Source organism: Muntiacus reevesi, chromosome 16 (genome assembly GCF_963930625.1).
Source record: "Muntiacus reevesi chromosome 16, mMunRee1.1, whole genome shotgun sequence".
NCBI classification, from domain to species: domain Eukaryota; kingdom Metazoa; phylum Chordata; class Mammalia; order Artiodactyla; family Cervidae; genus Muntiacus; species Muntiacus reevesi.
The window spans coordinates 35665241-35685270 of record NC_089264.1 but is presented as its reverse complement, the minus strand read 5'-3'; the positions used below and the strand labels follow the sequence as shown (position 1 = coordinate 35685270).

The window sequence follows — 20030 nt, the reverse complement described above, 5'->3', positions numbered from 1 at the left end:
TGTCATTATTAGTAAATAGTAGGTGAATGAATTCTATGAGATTTCAGCTGTGTATACGCTAAATAAAACACATTGAGAAAGCAGTAACTCTTCCCTTTTAAAAAGTGTGTTTGATGTGCAGAAGAAGGCAAATGAAGGGTGGAAAAACCAATATTAAAGTTTAATTGATGTCCTGCTCTGATGCTATATTGATTATTTCCCCCATGACTCTGAAACTAACTCAATGGTTAAACAAGTAACAAAAACAATTTTAAAATAAAATTTGGACAAACCCAAGTGATTGCTTTTATAGTTTGGTATTTTACTGATAAATTTGTGTGGTTTCTTCATTAATATATATGCTCATTATGGCAAACTTGGGGAAAGGATAAAATTAGCAAAATTATATTAAGTGTGAATATTTATATATATAATGCAAATATATATATTTGTGCTTACATATATTTGAGATTTTTGGTATACCTTTGTACATAAGAGCATTTTCTTGTTAAATGCTATTTTCTTAAGATGGATGTCTAGAGGAGTATGAACATTTTTAAGATTTTTGATAGCATATTACTAGATTATTTCCAAAAGTGTTGTGTTTCTCAACTGGTTATGTGTGATGGTAGCAAATTTCTTACATCATTACCATTGTAACTTGACTTTTTGAAACATTACGCAGACTAGATATTCTAGTTCAATAGGGTAATCAGAGTCTGGAATAACTGCCTCAGTTTGAATGGCAGTAATTGTAACTGTGTGACCCTGGGCAAGATAATTAACCTCTATTTCACTTTCAATTTTATCATTAAAAATTGCAAATTAAAAAAACTTTTATATTGGGACGTGTGAGCCCTGAGTGGGATTAAGATATATAATGCTCTTAGAATAGTGTTCTGCACACTCGAAAAATATTATAGTTTTATATATGTAGATTTTTCTAAGTTCTGTTTTCTAGAAACCAGTTAAATATAAATGATTTATATTTGAAATCCAGGGAATCTTCTAGAGAGTACAGTAGGGAAAAACAAGAAAGATCTGAAGGCTGACTAGAATAGTACATCGAGGGGCTAAAAGGATGACCATTTAAGGAGAGATAAGAAGTGATCAAAGACATAAAGTAGAAATAGTGTTCAGATATTTATTAGAACTATTAGCATAGATTTGTATCAAACATCATAAAATCTTAAATAGCATTGATTTGGAAGAAAGTTTTGTGCTGGTGATTAGCATTGTTATAAAATTTAATTTGAAATATTTTTCCCTTGTCCAAACAGCATAAAATGTATTTGATAGTTTGTCATTAAAATTCACTTGCCTTCATATGCTGAATTTTATTCATACTTATATCTTTAATATTGATGATAGATAATGTATTTTTGAAGGTCTTTTAAACTCATGTTCATTCTTAGTATGGCAACTGGAGATCAATAGTATTGAGTTGATAAATACGTTCTTAGCATACTTAATATTCATATTAAGTGGTTAATGATCAACAGTCTTAAGATTTCTGAAGAAAAATCTGTTATTGTTAGAACCTAATGAATATAGAAATTGATTATTAAAAATCATTCTGAACCTCTAACTGAATGGAGTTCTCTGTGTGCGAAACTAACTTCTCTGCCATATAAGATAGCGGCTCCTTGACTGTGCTGTCATTTTCTGACTGGCTGAACAAAGTTCTTTGATTTCATGATAATTTTGTCAGTCAGGGTCTGCTATATGCAGGATTGATGTGACAGAACTGGGCAGGCCATTGCTGAGTCAGTGAATTGGTGTTTACTGAGGTACTATTCATTTCAGGCCTTGCTTGGAAGTAAGTCTAGTGAGAAAATCAGCCAAATAAGTATACTTAATTAGATATAAATTGTAAATAGATCCTAAAATAGTTACTAATTCCCCACAGTACTATTGGAGTTCAGGTGCTAAACTTGGCAAATTATAATAACATTGCAAATAACAATATAGAAGCATACAAAGAGTACTATGGGAATATGAAAGAAGGCTGGGGGTAAATTAGGAAAATCTTCTTTGAGCGGATGATGCTGAAGTGATATGTAACCTGGCCAAGAGAGCATAGAGTGTACTTAGAAGAATGGACAGAGGGCAGGTAAGGGATGAGAGAGAATGGTGCCCGTGGAGGAGTGAAAGATCTGTATTATGTGGATTGTATTTATCTTCTTTTTACAGATTCTCTGTCAGGGATTTGCAATAGAATATAGAACTGAGAACAGTTTGTAAACAGAAATCCAAACCTTGGTTTTGGAATGTGAATTCTAAAAAAATTAACCCAATAAAATGTTAATACTCCAGAAGTTGCCTAATTTGTTCATGGTTTCAATTTTTCAAACACCAGTTTATCTTTAAAGTTATCTGGTAGTGTCACATATTTAACAATTACCTGACCTTGTTGATAGATTACACCAGCCTCTCTCTAATTCTGTATCTTTAGCATTAATGTTTGATGAGAAATAATTAATCTTGTTAATGCTCAGACTGTAACCAGTAAATGGAAATAATTTGTTTACTATTTGGAAAATTTTCATACATAGAGCAAAATGCAGTGTAATAATCCTGTTCCTATCACCCAGAACTAATAAATGTATTACTTGATCATATTTACTTCTAGTATATTTTCTCTTAAGGAACTGTTCATCCTTTTGTTTATCCTTGAAAGCAACCTCTGATAATATGTATTTGTGCATCTGTAAGCAAAACAGTTCTGTGTGCTTTAGAGATACGCATAAACGCATATCAAATGTACTCTTAGTTTACTCCTGCAACTTGTTCTTCTTATCAGATTAGCAAAAATTAAAAATCTCAACACCAAGTGTTGTCAAGATTGTGGAAAAAAATTTTAGTAATATCTACAAAAGTTCAAAATGTATACTGTCCAGCACTGGCATTCCTAGGTGTGCATCTTAGAAAAATTCTTACGCATGAATACTAGAAAACATTTAGAAGGATTTTCACTTCAGAATTGTTTGTAACAGTGGAAAACTGTAGCAACCTAAGAACTTACCAATAGGTGAATGGTTAAATAAATTTCACTCTCTTTCTGTCCTCTACTTACTTTATATTGCCCTGCAGCATTTAGCATAATAGATGTTTAGTTTTTATCCATCAATTATTAGTATTTGAATTTTAGTACTTTGAGTTTTATCCATTAATTGTTAGTACTTTGAATTTTATCTATTAATTATTAGTACTTTGAATGTGTACACATAAAACAATCTAGTTATGATGTAGCATCTCCATTATGAAGGAGTGATACTGATAAATGTAAATCAGCAGCAGGAACAAGAAAATGCCCTTTTTGCCATTCCTGATTTTTTTTTTTCTCAGTCCTGGTTCCCAAGCTATTTCTCCCTTTCTCTTTTTGTTTTTCAAACAATCCTAGGGATATTTATCATTTTTCTAGCTCTTGATCTTCAGCCTTTATGATGGAAAAAGGAATTGATATCAGCAAAATACTTTAGGTGACAAAACTGCTAATAAAAAGTGAGATCCTATTTTTATAGGTAACATGGGCAGCCTAGTTATGGAGAAGGGGTTATGGAAAAAAGAGCGTTTCTTACCTGCGTCACTGTTTAGAGTTCCTAAAGAAAGTGAATCAGATATATAGGCCTGATTTGAGTAGTTTCTCTTAAAGATGAAACAGATCTTAAATCTAGTTCCTCCTCAAGACTGAAATCAGCTACCAAACCGGCCGTCAAGGAGCGGTCCAAAAAGGACAAGAATACCTTTTTGCCCGAGCTTGGGAGCTGCCCTGTGACTCAGGCAGTTAAGATTCAGCCTGCAGTGCAAGAGACCCCAGTTCAATTCCTGGGTCAGAAAGATATACCCCCAGAGAAGGAAATAACAGCCCACTCCAGTATTCTTGCCTGGAAAAATCCTATGGACGGGGCCTGATGGGCCCTAGTCCATGGGGTCGCAGAGAGTCAGACGTGACTGAGTTTCAGTTACAGGGAGCGACAGCTTAGTTAGCACAGTAGCGTAAGGGAGAAAGAGGAAGAGCTCTCAGCACCTCCTTCTCTCCTTTATAGTTGAATAATTAACCTTAATCGTATCAAAAGTCTAGAACTTACAATTGTAGAAATTCATTAATTTATTCTGGAACATTGACAAGGAATAACACTTAATGAGGAGTGTGTTTTATATGCTATAACCTACATAAATCTATTTGTGTTTATGAAATATGTCAGAATTCCTGACCTTGAGTAATTCAGTCTTCTGGGAAAAACAGATCTGTAACTCAAAAATTGCATGAGTGTGTCGTTAAGTTTTATAGGATGCTGTTAACAAGGGTGACATTAAGCTTCTACTTGGGTGGGGCGGGGGTGGGTCTGAATCTTCAAAGATGAGGTGTTTGGCAGATTGAGAAGTGGAAAGAGTATTCTAGGCAGAGGGAACCATGCACTGGAGTTTTAGAGACCCAACACCACACAGCATATTTGATGAATTGCACATGGCTTAATCACTCAGGAAGTGTGAGCATTGAAATGAGTTGTTGACTAAGCATAAGATTGAACTGAATGGATAAACTGGGGCATTTATTAGGTAAAGAGATCAAAAGATACTTCATTTAATAATTTTTTAAGGTAGTATGTAGCATGTATTTTTCTGCCCGGTCTTTTTTAGCCTTTCAGTCTAGGCTTTGTAACATCTAGCAATAACTGAATTTCTACTTCTAAATTCTTTTCAGCAAATACTTAACTGAACACTTATTGTATATCAGCCACTGTTGTAGGGAATGAGGCTACATCAGTAAATAGACTTATTTTCTGCCTTCATTATATTGCCTGGTGGCTAACACTAGTAAGTAAATAAACAACTAGATTATGGGCTGCTAACTGCTAAATAATATAGGTAAGTGTTGCAAGTATAGGACCCTACAATAATGACCACAAAGTTCAAGTTGTGTCTTGAATGATGAGTAAGATTTGGTGCTTCCCAGGTGGCACTAGTGATTATAAAAAAACTTGCCTGCCAGTGTAAGAGACCTGGTTTGATCCTGGGTCAGGAAGATCTGGTTCGATCCTTCCTGGAGAAGGAAATGGCAAGCCAACTCCAGAATTCTTGCCTGGAGAATCCCACGGACAGAAGAACCTGGTGGGCTGCCATGGGGTTCCATAGGGTCACACAGAACTGGACACGACTAACGTGGCTTAGCCCGCATGCACAGGATGAATGTGAGGATAGAAGGAGAGGATTAGGAGACTTCTAGGCAGAGGAAACTAATTGAAAGTGTGAAAGCCCAAAGGTGAGAAGTAGAAGAGCAATTTCCCAACAGGTTTCTCTGTTCCCCCGACAGCAGATTAATCCTTTAAAAAAATTAAAATTGTCAGTCTTATGTTTAGAATCCTCCAGTGGTTTATTGTGTCTTTCAAAATGAAGTTCAAATAATATAATTTGAACTTGCCATTGTCTACAAAGCCCTATATGATCTGCCTGATTTCTGATCTCATTTCTCTCAGTGTGGCTTACTCCATCCCAGTTACCCTGGCCTCTTCGCTATTCCTCATATTCCAGATATGATTCCATATCATAGTCTTGGCACAAACGGGTCCTTCTATGAGCTTTCCCCCAGATAATCTGGTTGGTTGTTACCTTCACTTTGTTCAGGACTGTGTTCAAGTCAAAAGAGGCCTGAATTGATAATACTCAATAAAACAGCAGCTGCCTTAGGCCTACTCTCTTATCAGCTCACTCTGCTTTATTTTTCCTAAGTAGCACATATCATCAGCCTGAAGTATGGTTATGGTGGTGGTGGTGGTGTATGAATTATCTAACTAGATTGTTAGAACCATGAGGAGGTACTTTATGCATTTTTAACTATTGCTTTCCAAATTCCAACAGTGCTTTGCACATAATTGGATTATTTTTAAACCTAGTTGAATTTTTTGGTATATTTTTAAAACATGGATTTTTCTTAAAATGATTTCTTACAGCTTTTTCAATTTTTTAGGTATCAGTAGAAACATATTCACCATATGTATTGCTGTATTTTAAATTCAGTTTATTTTTATTCTTGATTTTGAAGTTTATCAGACTAACAACATATCTGAGTCACTTGAAGTTTTGTCTGTATAAATTCAGTATTATAGTAATAATAAAATAATTGCATTTTAGTAAGAAATACATAGGCAGTTGTTTTCTAACAAGCTACTTTTTCCTAAAATGTATTTTATTGTGTCATCATCTAATCACAGATATAACCACAATCTGTTACATAGGCAGTGATTCCACTGTTGTACATTTCAGTTATTTAAAACAGTAAAATTTTATACTGTGAGCTCTGAAAAATACATTGGTTGAGCGTAGAGTCATAGATTACCTAAAGTGTGTTTTCCAAATGTTAATAGTCCTAGTAAATGCTAATTATTATTCTCTTATTCCTCCTCGTATTTTCTATGCTTTCGGTTTTGTTAAATGTACATTATTCCCACTTTCCCAAAGCATCATCTGGGCAGCCTTGAATAGAAAACAGTCATGTTTTTTATTGAATAAGCAATCGAGTGACTCTTCACTGCAGAACAGTGAGAAAGGTGAACAAGGATTTTAAACATTTTTATCTAATTTCTTCATTTCATGGCAATGCCAGCTCTTCCTCTGTTCTTTTTCCTATGTAGTGCCTTCCCAGTCATGTTCTGTTGCTAAAACCACAAGATGAGTTGGTAATGGCCACATATCAAATACCAGTGTTAATTTTTAGGTCATTAATTAGTAGATCATCAAAATATGAAATGTTATGATGTAAGGATTATCTATCTGTCACAAATATAAAGTTTTTTCTCTTGCAAAAATTATAGGGGATGGAGTGTTAGATCTCTCTACAAAGAAAACCAGCATAAAATCTGAAGAGTCATCCATATGTGATCCTTCTTCTGAAAATTCAGTGGCTGGGTAAGCAATATCTAGGAAATATAATTTAATATTAGTATAAAATTATGCAGAGAATTCTTCATACTACTCTGAATAGACTGACATATATAGTTTTCTTCCAGAATTTTTGTCACTCATAAATGTGTGTCTTTCATACCTTTCATTTGTCCTTTCTCTTTCTTTTTTATTCTTTCTGTTAAAGAAAAGTTATCAGAACAATCACCAAACTTTAGTTCATGTTACTAAAATGAACTACCAACTTAATCATAGAATACAAACATAGAAGCAGGACGAGTAGAGAATTTTAAATTCAGTATTTAGGAGGCAGTTTTAAGGAAAATATGTAATTTCACTATTTAATTTTTTAAACAATCAACTAGTTTTAAAAGTACTATACTTACTAATTCTTATAACTAACTTACAGTGCTTAGAGTTTTTTCATTGTGTCTTAGGTGTGGTGGCAGACTTAATATATCTAGTAATCACCACAGAAAGTCCTTTCATGCTTTGAAAGCTGTTGTTTAATTAATTAAATCATTAATAGTGAAGTGCTGTTCTTTGGGATTTTTGGAATTTTGGGGGGTAACTTTTGCATCTTCCATTAACAATTTGCATAGGAAGCTTTTTAGTAACATTTAAATCTCAGATACAGAGTGTAATTTGTTTCAACTAAGGCTGTAATAGCTTTTTGAGTCATAAGGTATAAAGAACTTTCTGTTAAAGAAACTTTGAAAGTTATAACTATACATTCAAAATAGAAATAACATGTATAAAATCTAAAAGTATTTTACCCAATATAACATATCTACTTGTTTCAAATTTTAAGTTTTTATCTAGAGAAAAATATGGGGTGTTTGTGTTTGGAAATATTCTTACTGCTACAAATTTCCTTTAAAGGGGTTGACTCTTTTATTACTTGTTTAGCGGTAACGTCACGTTTCTACTAACAAAAACTCCTTTAGGATTTGGGTATTTTATATAATGGAACTCTAATTGTAAAAAAATTATAAGTGTTGCTCTACAAGCATCTGTCAGAGGAATAGCAACATCATGAGAATATTTTTACAAATACTGAGTTAGGATTTTATGTTCTTGGAAGGTCTGCCCGTTGAGGCCACCGTATGATTGACACATTGTCCTACCAGGACTGTAGCGTTTGCTTTGATAAGGAGTAACTACTACATCTCACAGACTTAAAAAGTGATGTTACCTAAGCAAGGAGTATAATAAAGGAGTGGACCCTCCCCTTCCATAGCTGTGTGAGAGTCTCTCATGCATCAGTTTACCATCGTTTCATTCCATCCATCCAGGAGACTACACAGAAACAGAGAGGACTATGTGGAAAGAAGTGCTGAGTTTGCAGATGGTTTGCTCTCAAAAGCTTTGAAAGACATTCAGTCTGGAGCACTGGACATAAATAAAGCAGGCATACTTTATGGCATACCTCAAAAAACTTTACTTCTCCACTTAGAAGCCTTACCAGCAGGGAAGCCTGCATCTTTTAAAAACAAAACTCGAGATTTCAATGATAGTTACTCATATAAAGACAGTAAAGAAACTTGTGCAGTGCTGCAAAAAGTAGCCTTGTGGGCAAGAGCTCAAGCAGAGCGTACAGAAAAAAGTAAACTCAATCTACTTGAAACCTCAGAATTAAAATTCCCAACAGCTTCCAGTTACCTCCATCAGTTAACTCTACAGAAAATGGTTACTCAATTTAAAGAAAAAAATGAAAACCTACAATATGAAACACATCCTACTGTACAGTTAAAAATTCCTCAACTACGAGTAAGTTCTATTTCAAAACCACAACCTGATGGTCCTGGTCTGCTGGATGTTATGTATCAAGTTTCCAAAACCTCTCCAGTCCTTGAAGGATCAGCCCTCCAAAAACTGAAAAATATACTCCCTAAACAGAACAAAATAGAATGTTCTGGGCCTGTAACTCACTCAAGTGTTGACTCTTATTTTCTACATGGGGACCTCTCTCCTTTGTGTCTTAATTCTAAAAATGGAACAGTTGATGGAACCTCTGAAAATACTGAAGATGGATTGGATCGGAAAGATAATAAGCAGCCCAGGAAAAAACGTGGCCGTTATCGGCAATATGATCATGAAATAATGGAAGAGGCTATTGCAATGGTAATGAGCGGAAAAATGAGTGTTTCCAAAGCACAAGGAATTTATGGGGTACCTCACAGCACTTTAGAATACAAGGTAAAAGAAAGATCTGGAACACTGAAGACTCCTCCGAAGAAGAAACTCCGATTACCAGACACTGGGTTATATAATATGACAGATTCAGGGACTGGCAGCTGCAAAAACAGCAGCAAGCCTGTGTAGATTACTTGTTAGGAAGATGTTTGTGTGTGTGTATGTGCGTGTGTGCGTGTATGTGTGTTTGCGTGTGTATGTGCACAGGTGTGTTTTTGTGTGTCTATATACACACATGTGGGAATTACAGATGCTCACTCTGACAGGAGACATAAATTTTACAGTTCAAAAACCACTTACATGCCTTTTGAAAAAAAGTTTTATTCAGGGTTTTCACTGTGGACAGAATTATATAGTTACTTACTTAATTCTGATAGTTTGTATTTAATCCTTGTATAAATAGGTGAAAAAGATTCAGGTTTTCTTTAGTAGTCAATAGCATAAAGCATTGTGGGAAAACAAGTAACTGTCAAGTGAAATATTTTTATTGGTGAAAGACCACTCCAGCCATTCAGTTGAACCATCTTCTAATGGAAATATATTACTAGTTTGTAAGCATTTTTGCATAACATACTTACATTTATTGTAAGTATATGAAACAACCAATCAAAGTTTAAACAGACAGCTATCTCCACACTAATAAAAATTAATATATACAGTATTAGTACACTACAGTGCATTCTATGAAATATGAAATGCACTCAAGTGCATCCACCAGAAATAGAAAACCTTAAATGATATGTATAATGAAATTTAATATTTATCATTTAATAGTTGATTTAGCAGGAAGTTGGGGTTTATAAGGTATATACTTTAAAAAGAAACTGACACATAGTTAACCCCAGCAGCTATAGAATCCTTTAATGTAAGATGGAATACTAAGAACAAAAAGTAATTTAAATTTAATTATTAAAATAATTTAATTTTGTTTTTCATTTGAAAAATAAGCTAATGTGTAAGGTTAGAAAAGAAAGTTGGAATGCAACTTAGAGCATGTTTATAATGTGCACAGAAAAAGCTTGAGAATGATAATTTTGGTTTAAATGTGCTGGTTAGTTGATGTTATGACTACTTTAAATTTTAAGGATTGTGACACACTCCTACTATTGAAAAACCTCAGTGTAACTTTAATATATTTGCTGCTGTGACATTTCAAAACATTTTCAGTTTATCAAAATGAATTACAGATTTCATTTTGGTGGGCGATACATTATCATTTTGCTAATAACCAAATTTGCAGTTTGTTCAGGGTCTTGAATAGATTTACAAATATTTAACACTGAAGCTGTTTTGAACTTTCAGTAATGTAAACTCTCTACTAATTAGGTAGTTAGAAGCTGGGCAGTGCATTTTAACTTTTACTAGACTCATAAGAAAGACCAGTAATTTTGTATAGCAGTTTTAAAATGTGTTTCAGAGTATCCATGTTGGATTTATGGAGTATGCAGTTTTAGTGGTAAAATGTTATAAAGCATGTGCCTCCATAGAAAGAATGGGGATTTGCTTCATAAATATAAAATTCTTCGAGTGCCCCTTTTCTCTGTTAAAATTCAGGTTCTGATCATTTTTTCTAAGCCAGTTTTCCTAAGTCCAAAAGGAATACTTAAAGCTGAATTTAAAAAATAAGTGCACCTTGTCAAATACATGTGTTTTTACACTTGTGTTTGTGTGTATCTAATAATCACATATACATATAATACTAAAGAGATTTTCAGCTATTACATTTAAAAACTGCTTACATAAGTTTAAAGAAACTGAAGAGTAGGAAACTACACAACCAAGTAGTTATTTGGTCTCTCAGATCTATACTGAATCCTCTTCAGCTGTTAAAGTTACTTGCATACTAGGATATGAATCCTCTTGCTCTTTTTTTTCCCCCAAGAAAGTATACATAATAGATTGCAAAACAGCAGATGTCAGGGTCATCTTTCTTTTTAAAGAATTAAGCCATATTTTGTGAGGGCCAGAACTTGGATTATTTAATATATTTCCCTTCCCCCCCACTGAAAAACAAAGTTAAATGTTTCAACACAATTTTATTGACCTCTTTATACAGAATTTTACCTGCAAAAATTTGGGGGTTTGAATGCATTACATGATATTTATATTGTATTGAGCTTTTTTATTCCTCACACTATATTTACATTAATAAATTGATTGAGAAGTTTATAGTAAAGGGATACTTACAGAACACTTTTATATCATTTAAAAGATGACCTGACCAAAAACTTTACAGGATTCATAAAATCAGGGATCATTTTGCTATTGACTTCACAGTAATCAGTAGTTTTATAGGTAATATTATAGTTAATTTGCAGCATTTTAGTACTCGTATTATTTATTTTTGGTCAGAAATAGTAAATTAAATATTTTTTGATAGTTTATAGGTAATGATCAACCCATAACTTTTAAAAGAAACAAAATGTTTCTGATTATTGAGTTAACTTTTGATTATACAAACTAGGAAAGGCAGGGAAATTTATGGGTTCCCCTTCTCCCCAGTGATTCTATTAAGGTGTTCTTTATGTTTAACTTTCAAAGTACTTTATAAATTTAGTTACCAGTTACTACTTGTTAATTGACAATTTTCTGAAAAATCCAGTTTCAGCAGACTTTTAGTGAAGGTGAAAGCAATCCTTATGTGCTTTCTACTTATTTGAATGTTCCTCAAGTATTTTATATTAAAAAAAAAAAGAAGGAAAAGAAAAAACAGTGCCTCTGTTTTTAGAAAACTACTGCTCAGTAAAGTTGTTTAAACCATTTCTGGTAGCTAATGACAATTTTATATTAAATTGTATACTAACTTTAGTGAGACTGATTTTTTTAGTTGTTTACAGTACAAATACTTGTATTTGTTCTTTAATTACAGTATTTTCATTGTCGCAGTAATTTAGTAAAACTCTGTGGCTGCCTTGATTTTGACAGATTTTGTTAATATAAACTGATTGTTAGGCAATTAGTTATATTTATGCATAAATCAATTGCACTATAATTCATGAATTATTTATTACAATATTTTCTAATGAATTCATGTATCTGTCTTGTGTTGTAAATGTACTGTAATTCTGTTTCTACTTTGTGTTGTTATATATCTAAATCTGATTGTATGAATTTTAATTGTTCAGTTAACGTGTTTCTAGGTTGTAATTTGTAGTAAAGCACTTCAATGCTTTTGCACTTAAATTTACAACACTGTTGGTGTGTGATTGATTTACTCATTCATTCAGTAAAAGAAAAAGAGAAAAGAAAAGAAAAAACTTGACTACACTGGCTTCTTTGATTCACTCTAGGAAGCAGTTTTATTAATATTAATAATAGAAATTGACTTTTTTCTAAAGACAACTCTCAGCAACAAAGCTTATAATGGGGAAAATGGATAGAAACTTATGAAAAAATACACAGGATGTGTTTGTTTATAAATCAAACAGGAAAAGATTAGAAAAAATTTTAGCATGAAAAGCAATGGAGCTGTGAAACATACAATTTTAGAATTGTTATGTAGTTACGTGAAAATAAATTCTAGATTGGAGGCTTATGTGTATTCCACTATTTACTCAAACATTCAGTTTTTCTTTGAGATTCTAACATACAAAGAAATACAGAAATGAAAATAATTGAAGCCAAATAAGCATATTGTGGAATTCTCTAATTTGAGAACTTAGTTATCTGATATCTGAGAGAGAGGTATAAAATCTTAATATCTGAATATCTAATTAGTAACTTTTTAAAGCTGTTCTTCATATGACATTAGATTGAAATTATTGGCCCCTATGATATTGTTGAGATTTTCGAAGTTCCACTATTAAAAATAATCAACTGAATAAGAAATTATTAAAGTATAGACTTCTTGGGATGTCAAAAGAGAGCTATAAAAATATTTCAATGATTTTCACAATAACACTAGTCATTAATTTTGATTCATTCTGCTCTAGACTACTAACAGAAAAAATCACTTGAGCATTTCAGGAACTGTTATGAAAGCATAGTAATGTTTAAAAAATAGATAGTCTTTCTGAAAAAGTTTTATCTAATTTGCAAAATTTGCTTTCGTGTTTTTGCTTCTAGTCAAACAACAATGTTTTATGAAATGTAGATACAACATTGCCTACTTATCTGTGAAACAGGTTAAACCAGTTTTAGGGAGTTATTTTTATGAGAAGCATGTAAATTCTCTCATTAGTCACAGATACGTTTAATAGGCCATAACATAACTTTTAAACAAACGTATTGGAAATGGATCTGTCAGAACTTTGGGAGTTTTCTTTTGCTTATGTGAAAAGTATAGTTTTTAATTTGCTGGGAAAGAATAGAATACCACTTACACTCTTTTATTGATAGTTAACATTTACTTGTGCCTTTATCTCTACATATGTTTTCTGAGCTATACAGTAGTGAATCTTTGGAGTCAGTTCAATCATTTTATATTCCAACCATGAAAAAATTTACAAAAAAATTATTTTCCAAAGGGAAGAGATACCGAGGTGTCATGTCCTTTCTTCATCTGTCTAGAGATGACAGTGGACTTTAAAATTTTTATTGTAATTTCATCTCTCCTCTCTGTTTGATAACTGCTTTATGTTAAATCCCATGCTAGTTTTAGCAGCAAAACATTGGTTGAATCTAGTAAAATTATCTTTTTTCTAGAAAAATTTTTATCTAATCTGAAACGTTTGCTTTGGTGTTTTTGCTACTCAACAGAAATTTTATAAAATGTAGATAACATGTTGCCTACTTATCTGTGAAACAGTTTAAACTGAATTTAGGGAGGAACTTTTTAAAATCAGTTTCGCTTTCATTTTAAAGAAATTATTTAATTTTTAATATTGATGAATATAACCCTTTATTTAAGCAAAATACAGTCTTCTATCGCAGTTCATAGTCAGCATATTTCAGTTCCAACCTTAAATAAAATTTATGCAAACCAGTAACTAACAGCAACAAATATAAGAAATCACAAGTGGGAGGCTATTTTCATGTACAGAGTTTGGTGATATGTTTAATTTAAATAGATACTTTTCTGAAACAGAATTCTTTTAATATATTTTATTCTTCTTGCTGCTGGTATTGGATTAGAAAGATTTTTTTTTATAGACTTATACATTGGTTGCTAAGTAATCCTGGGTTTTAGTTTCCATTAGATTTATGTTAGTTTCTGCAGTGGGATATTTTCCAGCATTTGAAATTAAATAATTAGGTAAGTAATGCCTTTAGTTTTGATGTAATTAATTTAGTATTTAAAATAAATTAAAATAGATTACATCTTTAAATAGCTTAAATTTTTATTTTATTACTAGGTTAAAATGCCTGTTATTTATATGAAATCTAAATCCCTTAATTTTCCTTTTGACTATACAAAACTTTTTATTAATAATTTTATTTTCACTACCTTGAAAAATATCTATTTTAAATAAAGATAAGAAAGATTTTCTCCTACATCTTATTTATCTTATCTGTACTAATATGGACTGATAACTACCAAATAACTTATAAAATGTTTACTTTACAAAAATTTTAACTCCTTCTGAAGCACTTTCCATTAAATATTCTTAATATAGCCAAAGCACTAAACATTAGCAATCTGTAAATATAACCATATCTATCAGTAGCAGCCTTTATATTACACAAAAAATAGGGTTTTGCTTTGACTCATATTTTGTCATAGGAAATTGTCATAAGTGCTTCATTATATTTTCGGTAACCAATAATCAAGATGTCACTTTCACAGCTCTCCATAGGAATTAGGAGTCCAGCAATATCAAAATATCTATTTCAAGCTCTGTTAAAATTAATATTAGTATTTTTGCTGTAATTCATTTTTTGTTTGATTTTTATTTTTAGTTCAACTGCAAAATCAGAGGAAGCTACTAAAATGGAAAAAGGAAAATCAGCATTAAGCAAAGTTTTGGAATCTTTGTGCATACATCACCAGGAACAAGTTTTGGCTATGTTGAAATTTCTAGTCCAAGAGCAGAATGCTGCTTCTCTTTGCTGTTGTAATTCATCCTATACTGTGTCTTCAGAGTCTCAGAATCCCCTAATTGAAGATGATTTAGATGGTCTGTTCTGTAGTTGTGAATATAGGCTGGCAGAAAGAGGGCATTTACAGAATGAAAGACAAAGCCCTGGTTTTGTGCCTCTGCCAGTCTGTATTAAAGATTTACATTGTTTATCTTGCCAAACTGTAACTATTGAACACATTAAGACTGTAGTGAATAGAGGAATTACGAACAGTTACGATTCTCACAGGTGTTGTTCTGGACTGTTAGCAGACATTCATTCCACAAAATCAGGCTTTCAGAGTCCTCTTTCATCAAGGGAAATATGTGATGTTTCAGTAAGTCTTCAAGATGTTTGTAGATCTCGAAGTCCCTCACCCCCACCATTATCACCTGTGCAGGCTGAAGGATTTGAAAAATTGAAAGATGTCATCTCAGAGTGTTCAGCCTTAGAAAATAATAGACTTGAAACAAACATTAACCAGCCTCCATCTCTGACACCGGCAGAAATAAGCAGTGATGAAGATGATCATGAAGGTAAAATGCCTAAAACTAAAAAATCCAGTAACTCTGATTCTTTGCTCTTAGAAGACAGCAATAATTGTACTACAAATCATGAAAAGGGTGAAACTACTATAATTTTTCAAGATTTAATGGATCGTATTAATGAAAAATTAAAATCAATAGAAACAATAGATATGACAAACCTTATAAAATTATCTAGCAGTGATTGCAATACAGATAATGATTTAAAATTGAGAGATTTAATAACCTCTCTTTTGCATAATGCAAAGGCCAGTGATTACAGTTTTATGGAATTACTGAGTCAACATGATAAAAAGATAGAAAATAAAATTATTCAGACAAGATTTCGAAAGCGTCAAGAAACCTTATTTGCAATGCACAGCTCTCCTGACTCACCCATATTCAGAAGGCAGTCTTTACAGATAAAAAGAGAACTTGCTAGTCTTGATGAAAACTTTATGAGAAAAAAATACACCGGAAAAAATCCAAGGAAGTTTTTGCGCAATGATGAACTCTTTTCAGCAGACAAAGAGCAATTCTATCATTGCCAAGGACCTTCTTTACAAAATTCTAAAAGCCTGCAAGATAATAATCATGTGGAAACATCCTTTTTACCAGATTATGGATTACAGTCATTGCAACTACCTCTAAATAATTTAGAAACTAACTTGGCTTTTGATGCATTTTCAGAAAGCTTTAAAACAGCTTCTCCTGAGGAAATGAGCATAAGGAGATCACAGGAGAAATCTGTGGCTAGGAAAAAGTTTTTGCAAAATCAAAAAGAGAATCCAAAATTAGAGAATACTCAAACTCCTTTGAAAAGTGATGTCCCTGGACTTTCGAGCAGAACCAAACGAAATATTGTACCTCCAGGGTGGTATTCTATATATGTAACAAATAATTATGTTTTCAAAAAATCCCCTAAGGCCAAAAAAGTTTCTGACTCTACCAAAAGAAAAGACGCAGTAAAAAATATTCAGATTGAAAGCTCACATAGTATAGATTTAAACAAAATTGCAATGAATTCTAATTTACAAGTTGTTGTGGAACGTTTGGAAGATACACTAAATATGGCCAAAAGGTCTTGGAATAATCAGTCATTATCAGAAGGGTATAAAGCATCCAAGAAATTGATAGAAGTTGATGGTAAAGATCAACCTGCTGGTAGAAATATGACTCTAACTGTAAGTAGAATGACATGCAAAGAGCAAAGTTTATCAAAATCCATAGTAGCATCCACCAATATTAAAACCAATCATATACCTACAATAGATTTGAATAGCAAGCGCCTTAATAACCAGAAAAAGTCATCTGTTTTAAACACAAATAGCTTGATTTCCAGTGTTGAAAATGTACCAACAAAATATGAAACCATTGAAAGCTCTTCTTTTGCCACCTATTCTAGTCCTATCAAACTCATGTTTTTATCTGAGGTTAAAAGCAGTGAAGGAGTCAAATATACTTTAACTTCAGTCAGTAATTCTGAATCAAATCATGATTTTTCTTCTGAAAAGCAACCAACTCATCAAGTAACTGACAATAGAAAAGAAACAAATGAGACCATCCCAAATGCTAACTCTGCAAATTATAGTTCTAATCTTAATGATGGTGACACTTTCCAAAAAGAACTAAACAAATTTAATTGTGCAAAAGAAACTGCAGAATCCTCTGCAGTGTTTACAGATGATATGAAGAATGATAACCCACAAGAGTTACCTAAAGAATATTCAAGCAATACGATTGATTCATCTTTTAAAAGAAAACCAGGTAGACCTAAAAAAATAGGTCCCCAGGTTGTGAAACAGATAAAGCGACCAATTGGAAGACCACCAAAACCTAAAACTGACCAAACAGACATCTCCATTTGCCAAGATGAGTCCATTAGTGCTGAAAAGAAAAGCCCAGAGTCTCTCATATCAGAAGTAAAAGAAGGTTTATATCAGAAGAGTATTATAGTAACTGTTATTTATGGAAGGTCAAGAAGAACTAAAAGGCATGTTTCTGAAGGAAGTATAAACAAAAGCAATGGTATGTCTTTAAAAAATAATGTTACTGATTTTCCAACAGAATATAATAGTCTCAGAAGTATTAGAGAATATGACACTGACTTGGGTGAAAGAATAAGTGCTATTTCAAGTTTGACTACTGAAAGTGAAATCTTGGGGTCTAGCTTTGAATATGTTAGACCTTTCAAGAACAAGTCTATGATACCTCAATCTTCCAAGAACATTATTCGACCAAATCAGAAGCCTTTGGCAATAATTAGGAAGCCTGGTAGACCTGCAAAAGTGAAAATCTCTGGCATATCTGTGACTATCAATAGAATTTCACCTCAGGAGAGAGAAGTGAGTATTAGCAGCTGCTTACCTCCTTTAGAACAAGAGAATATATTCCAGAAAAGTCTGCTTGAAGAAAATCGCCAGTGCACCATGGATACAACGCACACTGAAGCTGACAAATTCAAGAATGAATCGAAAAGTATGGTTGCTGCTATACCTTTGAGACATTCTATTAGGGATCGAAAACCATCTCTGCATTTCTTACATTCGTTAGCATCTTCTAGTTCACTTATTTATAGAAATTCCCTGCTCCATAAGTCATATAAGCTCCGTTTGCAGAAAGGTAAAAGTCAGGAGGACAAACATAAGCAGTCAAGGATTAAAATAGCTTCCAAAGGTATGCCAGGAGCTAGAAATTCAAGGAAAGCAAAAAAGCATTTGGAAGATAAATTAATACCCATTTCTGAAGTCTCCTTGGACCCTATAATTTCATCAAACCCTTTGCTCAGGTGGTGGGCTGCTTCTACTTCAAACGATTCCTTATTAGAGGAATTAAACAATAGATTTGAACAAATAACAAATGCTTGGGTGCCTGTGAGTGGAGATGAAGCTGAAAATTGTGTTCATAAAAAAAGAGAACCCATTGAAAATGATAACTTCAAAATAGCAAGTCCTTTGGAGACCTGTCTTTTAGAACTTGAGGTTTCACCTGTAAAAATGCTTTTTCAGAAAAAGTGTGATTTGAATGAACTCTGTACCTGGTTTATGCAAACAACAGAAACACAGTCTCTTTCACTAGTTAGAAAAGCAAATGCACGAAACCCTTTGGAAGTAATAAACACCAGAGGAATTAAATTAGGGACGAAATATTCTGATTTTAATACCAGCCCTTTCAGAAAGCACTTTAAAAAATTTGCACTATCTTCACCTTCAAAGTCAGCAGGGAAGTTGCATATACTGCATAAAATGGTTAGCTCCCCGCTTTTAAATGTGAAAAGTAATTTAACACTAACTAGATTAAAAAGAACTGAGTTTAAGAGGTTGCATCATGAAAGGTGGAGGAGAGAGGGAAAGCTGCACAGCCATGGGACAGGTGCTTGGATATCTAAAAGGAGGAACTTAAGATTTTTTTGCCAGAACCAACTTTTGAGTAAGACTGATGGAGTAACAAATGCTGATGTCCCACTCCAAGGAAGAAACACAGTAGATAATCAGTTTATTTTCCCACCTGAGATCAGGGATAACTTTTTGCAACAGAGGTTGGCCATATCTGATTTCAAAACACATGCTAGTTTAGAGAATAAATTTAACTCAGAAGCAAAGGAGAATGGAACAAACTGCAGCCAAAAAGAGTTTGAAAAGGGACCAAGACTAGGAAATGTATGTTTAAATAATTGGAGGTCAAAAACCTTAAAAGACTGTAGAATATTTTTGAGGAAGATCAACTATCTCGAACACAGAAATACTTTTAAGTTAAATACCATCATTTACTCTCCTGAATCTAACTGTGGCAGTAATCGTCAAACTCACATAGAAGAATCAAAGCGCTTTACCTTAAGATCCCAGTCTGCTAGGCAAAATTCTTTTAAAAAGCAATCTAAAGAAATAGAAAATGCTAAAGCAAATAATCCTTCAAGCGATAAATTTCCTGCCCAACTTGAAAATAGTAAATTAAATAAATGTGTTAACTATGACAAGAATCCTGATAATTGTGAAGCTCTTAGCAAATTGAACAAAAGAAAAAGACCACCATGGAAGACCACAGAAATGTCAACAAAAAGACATAAACGACAGTCTTGCAACAGTGGACAAATGGCAAACTTTTATTCAAAATACCAACTAGGTAAGTTTTTCTCTACTTAATTTTAGTTTCATTGTAGGTGCCTTGAGTGAAATATTAGATGATGGATAGAAAAGGAACAGTTGATTTAGTTTTATTTCCAAAATATATGGACAATCTAATTTCTTGGCACCTAGTATGAAACTCATGAAATTAGGTGCTGCTAAATGTCCCAGTGGACTTCCCCACATCTAAATGTGTCCAGGATTTCAAGAAAAGTATATTTGAGACATAGAAAGCTTATAAAGTATTAATGTAAATACCGTCTTCTTTTGCATCTGATCTAATGTAAAATATAGAGAACAGTTTGAC

General features: G+C 32.9%; 1 protein-coding gene across 16 annotated transcripts in view; it reads left to right on the top strand.

The window, feature by feature from the left end:
• Positions 1–20030, top strand: part of LCORL (ligand dependent nuclear receptor corepressor like) — a 167866-nt gene that overhangs the window by 126136 nt on the left and 21700 nt on the right. For 9 of the 16 annotated variants that reach the window (XM_065907511.1, XM_065907514.1, XM_065907517.1 and 6 more), the window contains 2 exons: positions 6795–6888; positions 14917–19721. The exons of 1 other annotated variant lie outside the window; for it this stretch is intronic. In XM_065907511.1, the coding sequence (XP_065763583.1) occupies positions 6795–6888; positions 14917–19721 (4899 nt within the window). Of the gene's footprint in view, positions 1–6794; positions 6889–8177; positions 13739–14916; positions 19722–20030 lie in introns of those variants that run through there. 6 more of the 16 variants (XR_010659431.1, XM_065907523.1, XR_010659432.1 and 3 more) reach the window with 5 other exon arrangements.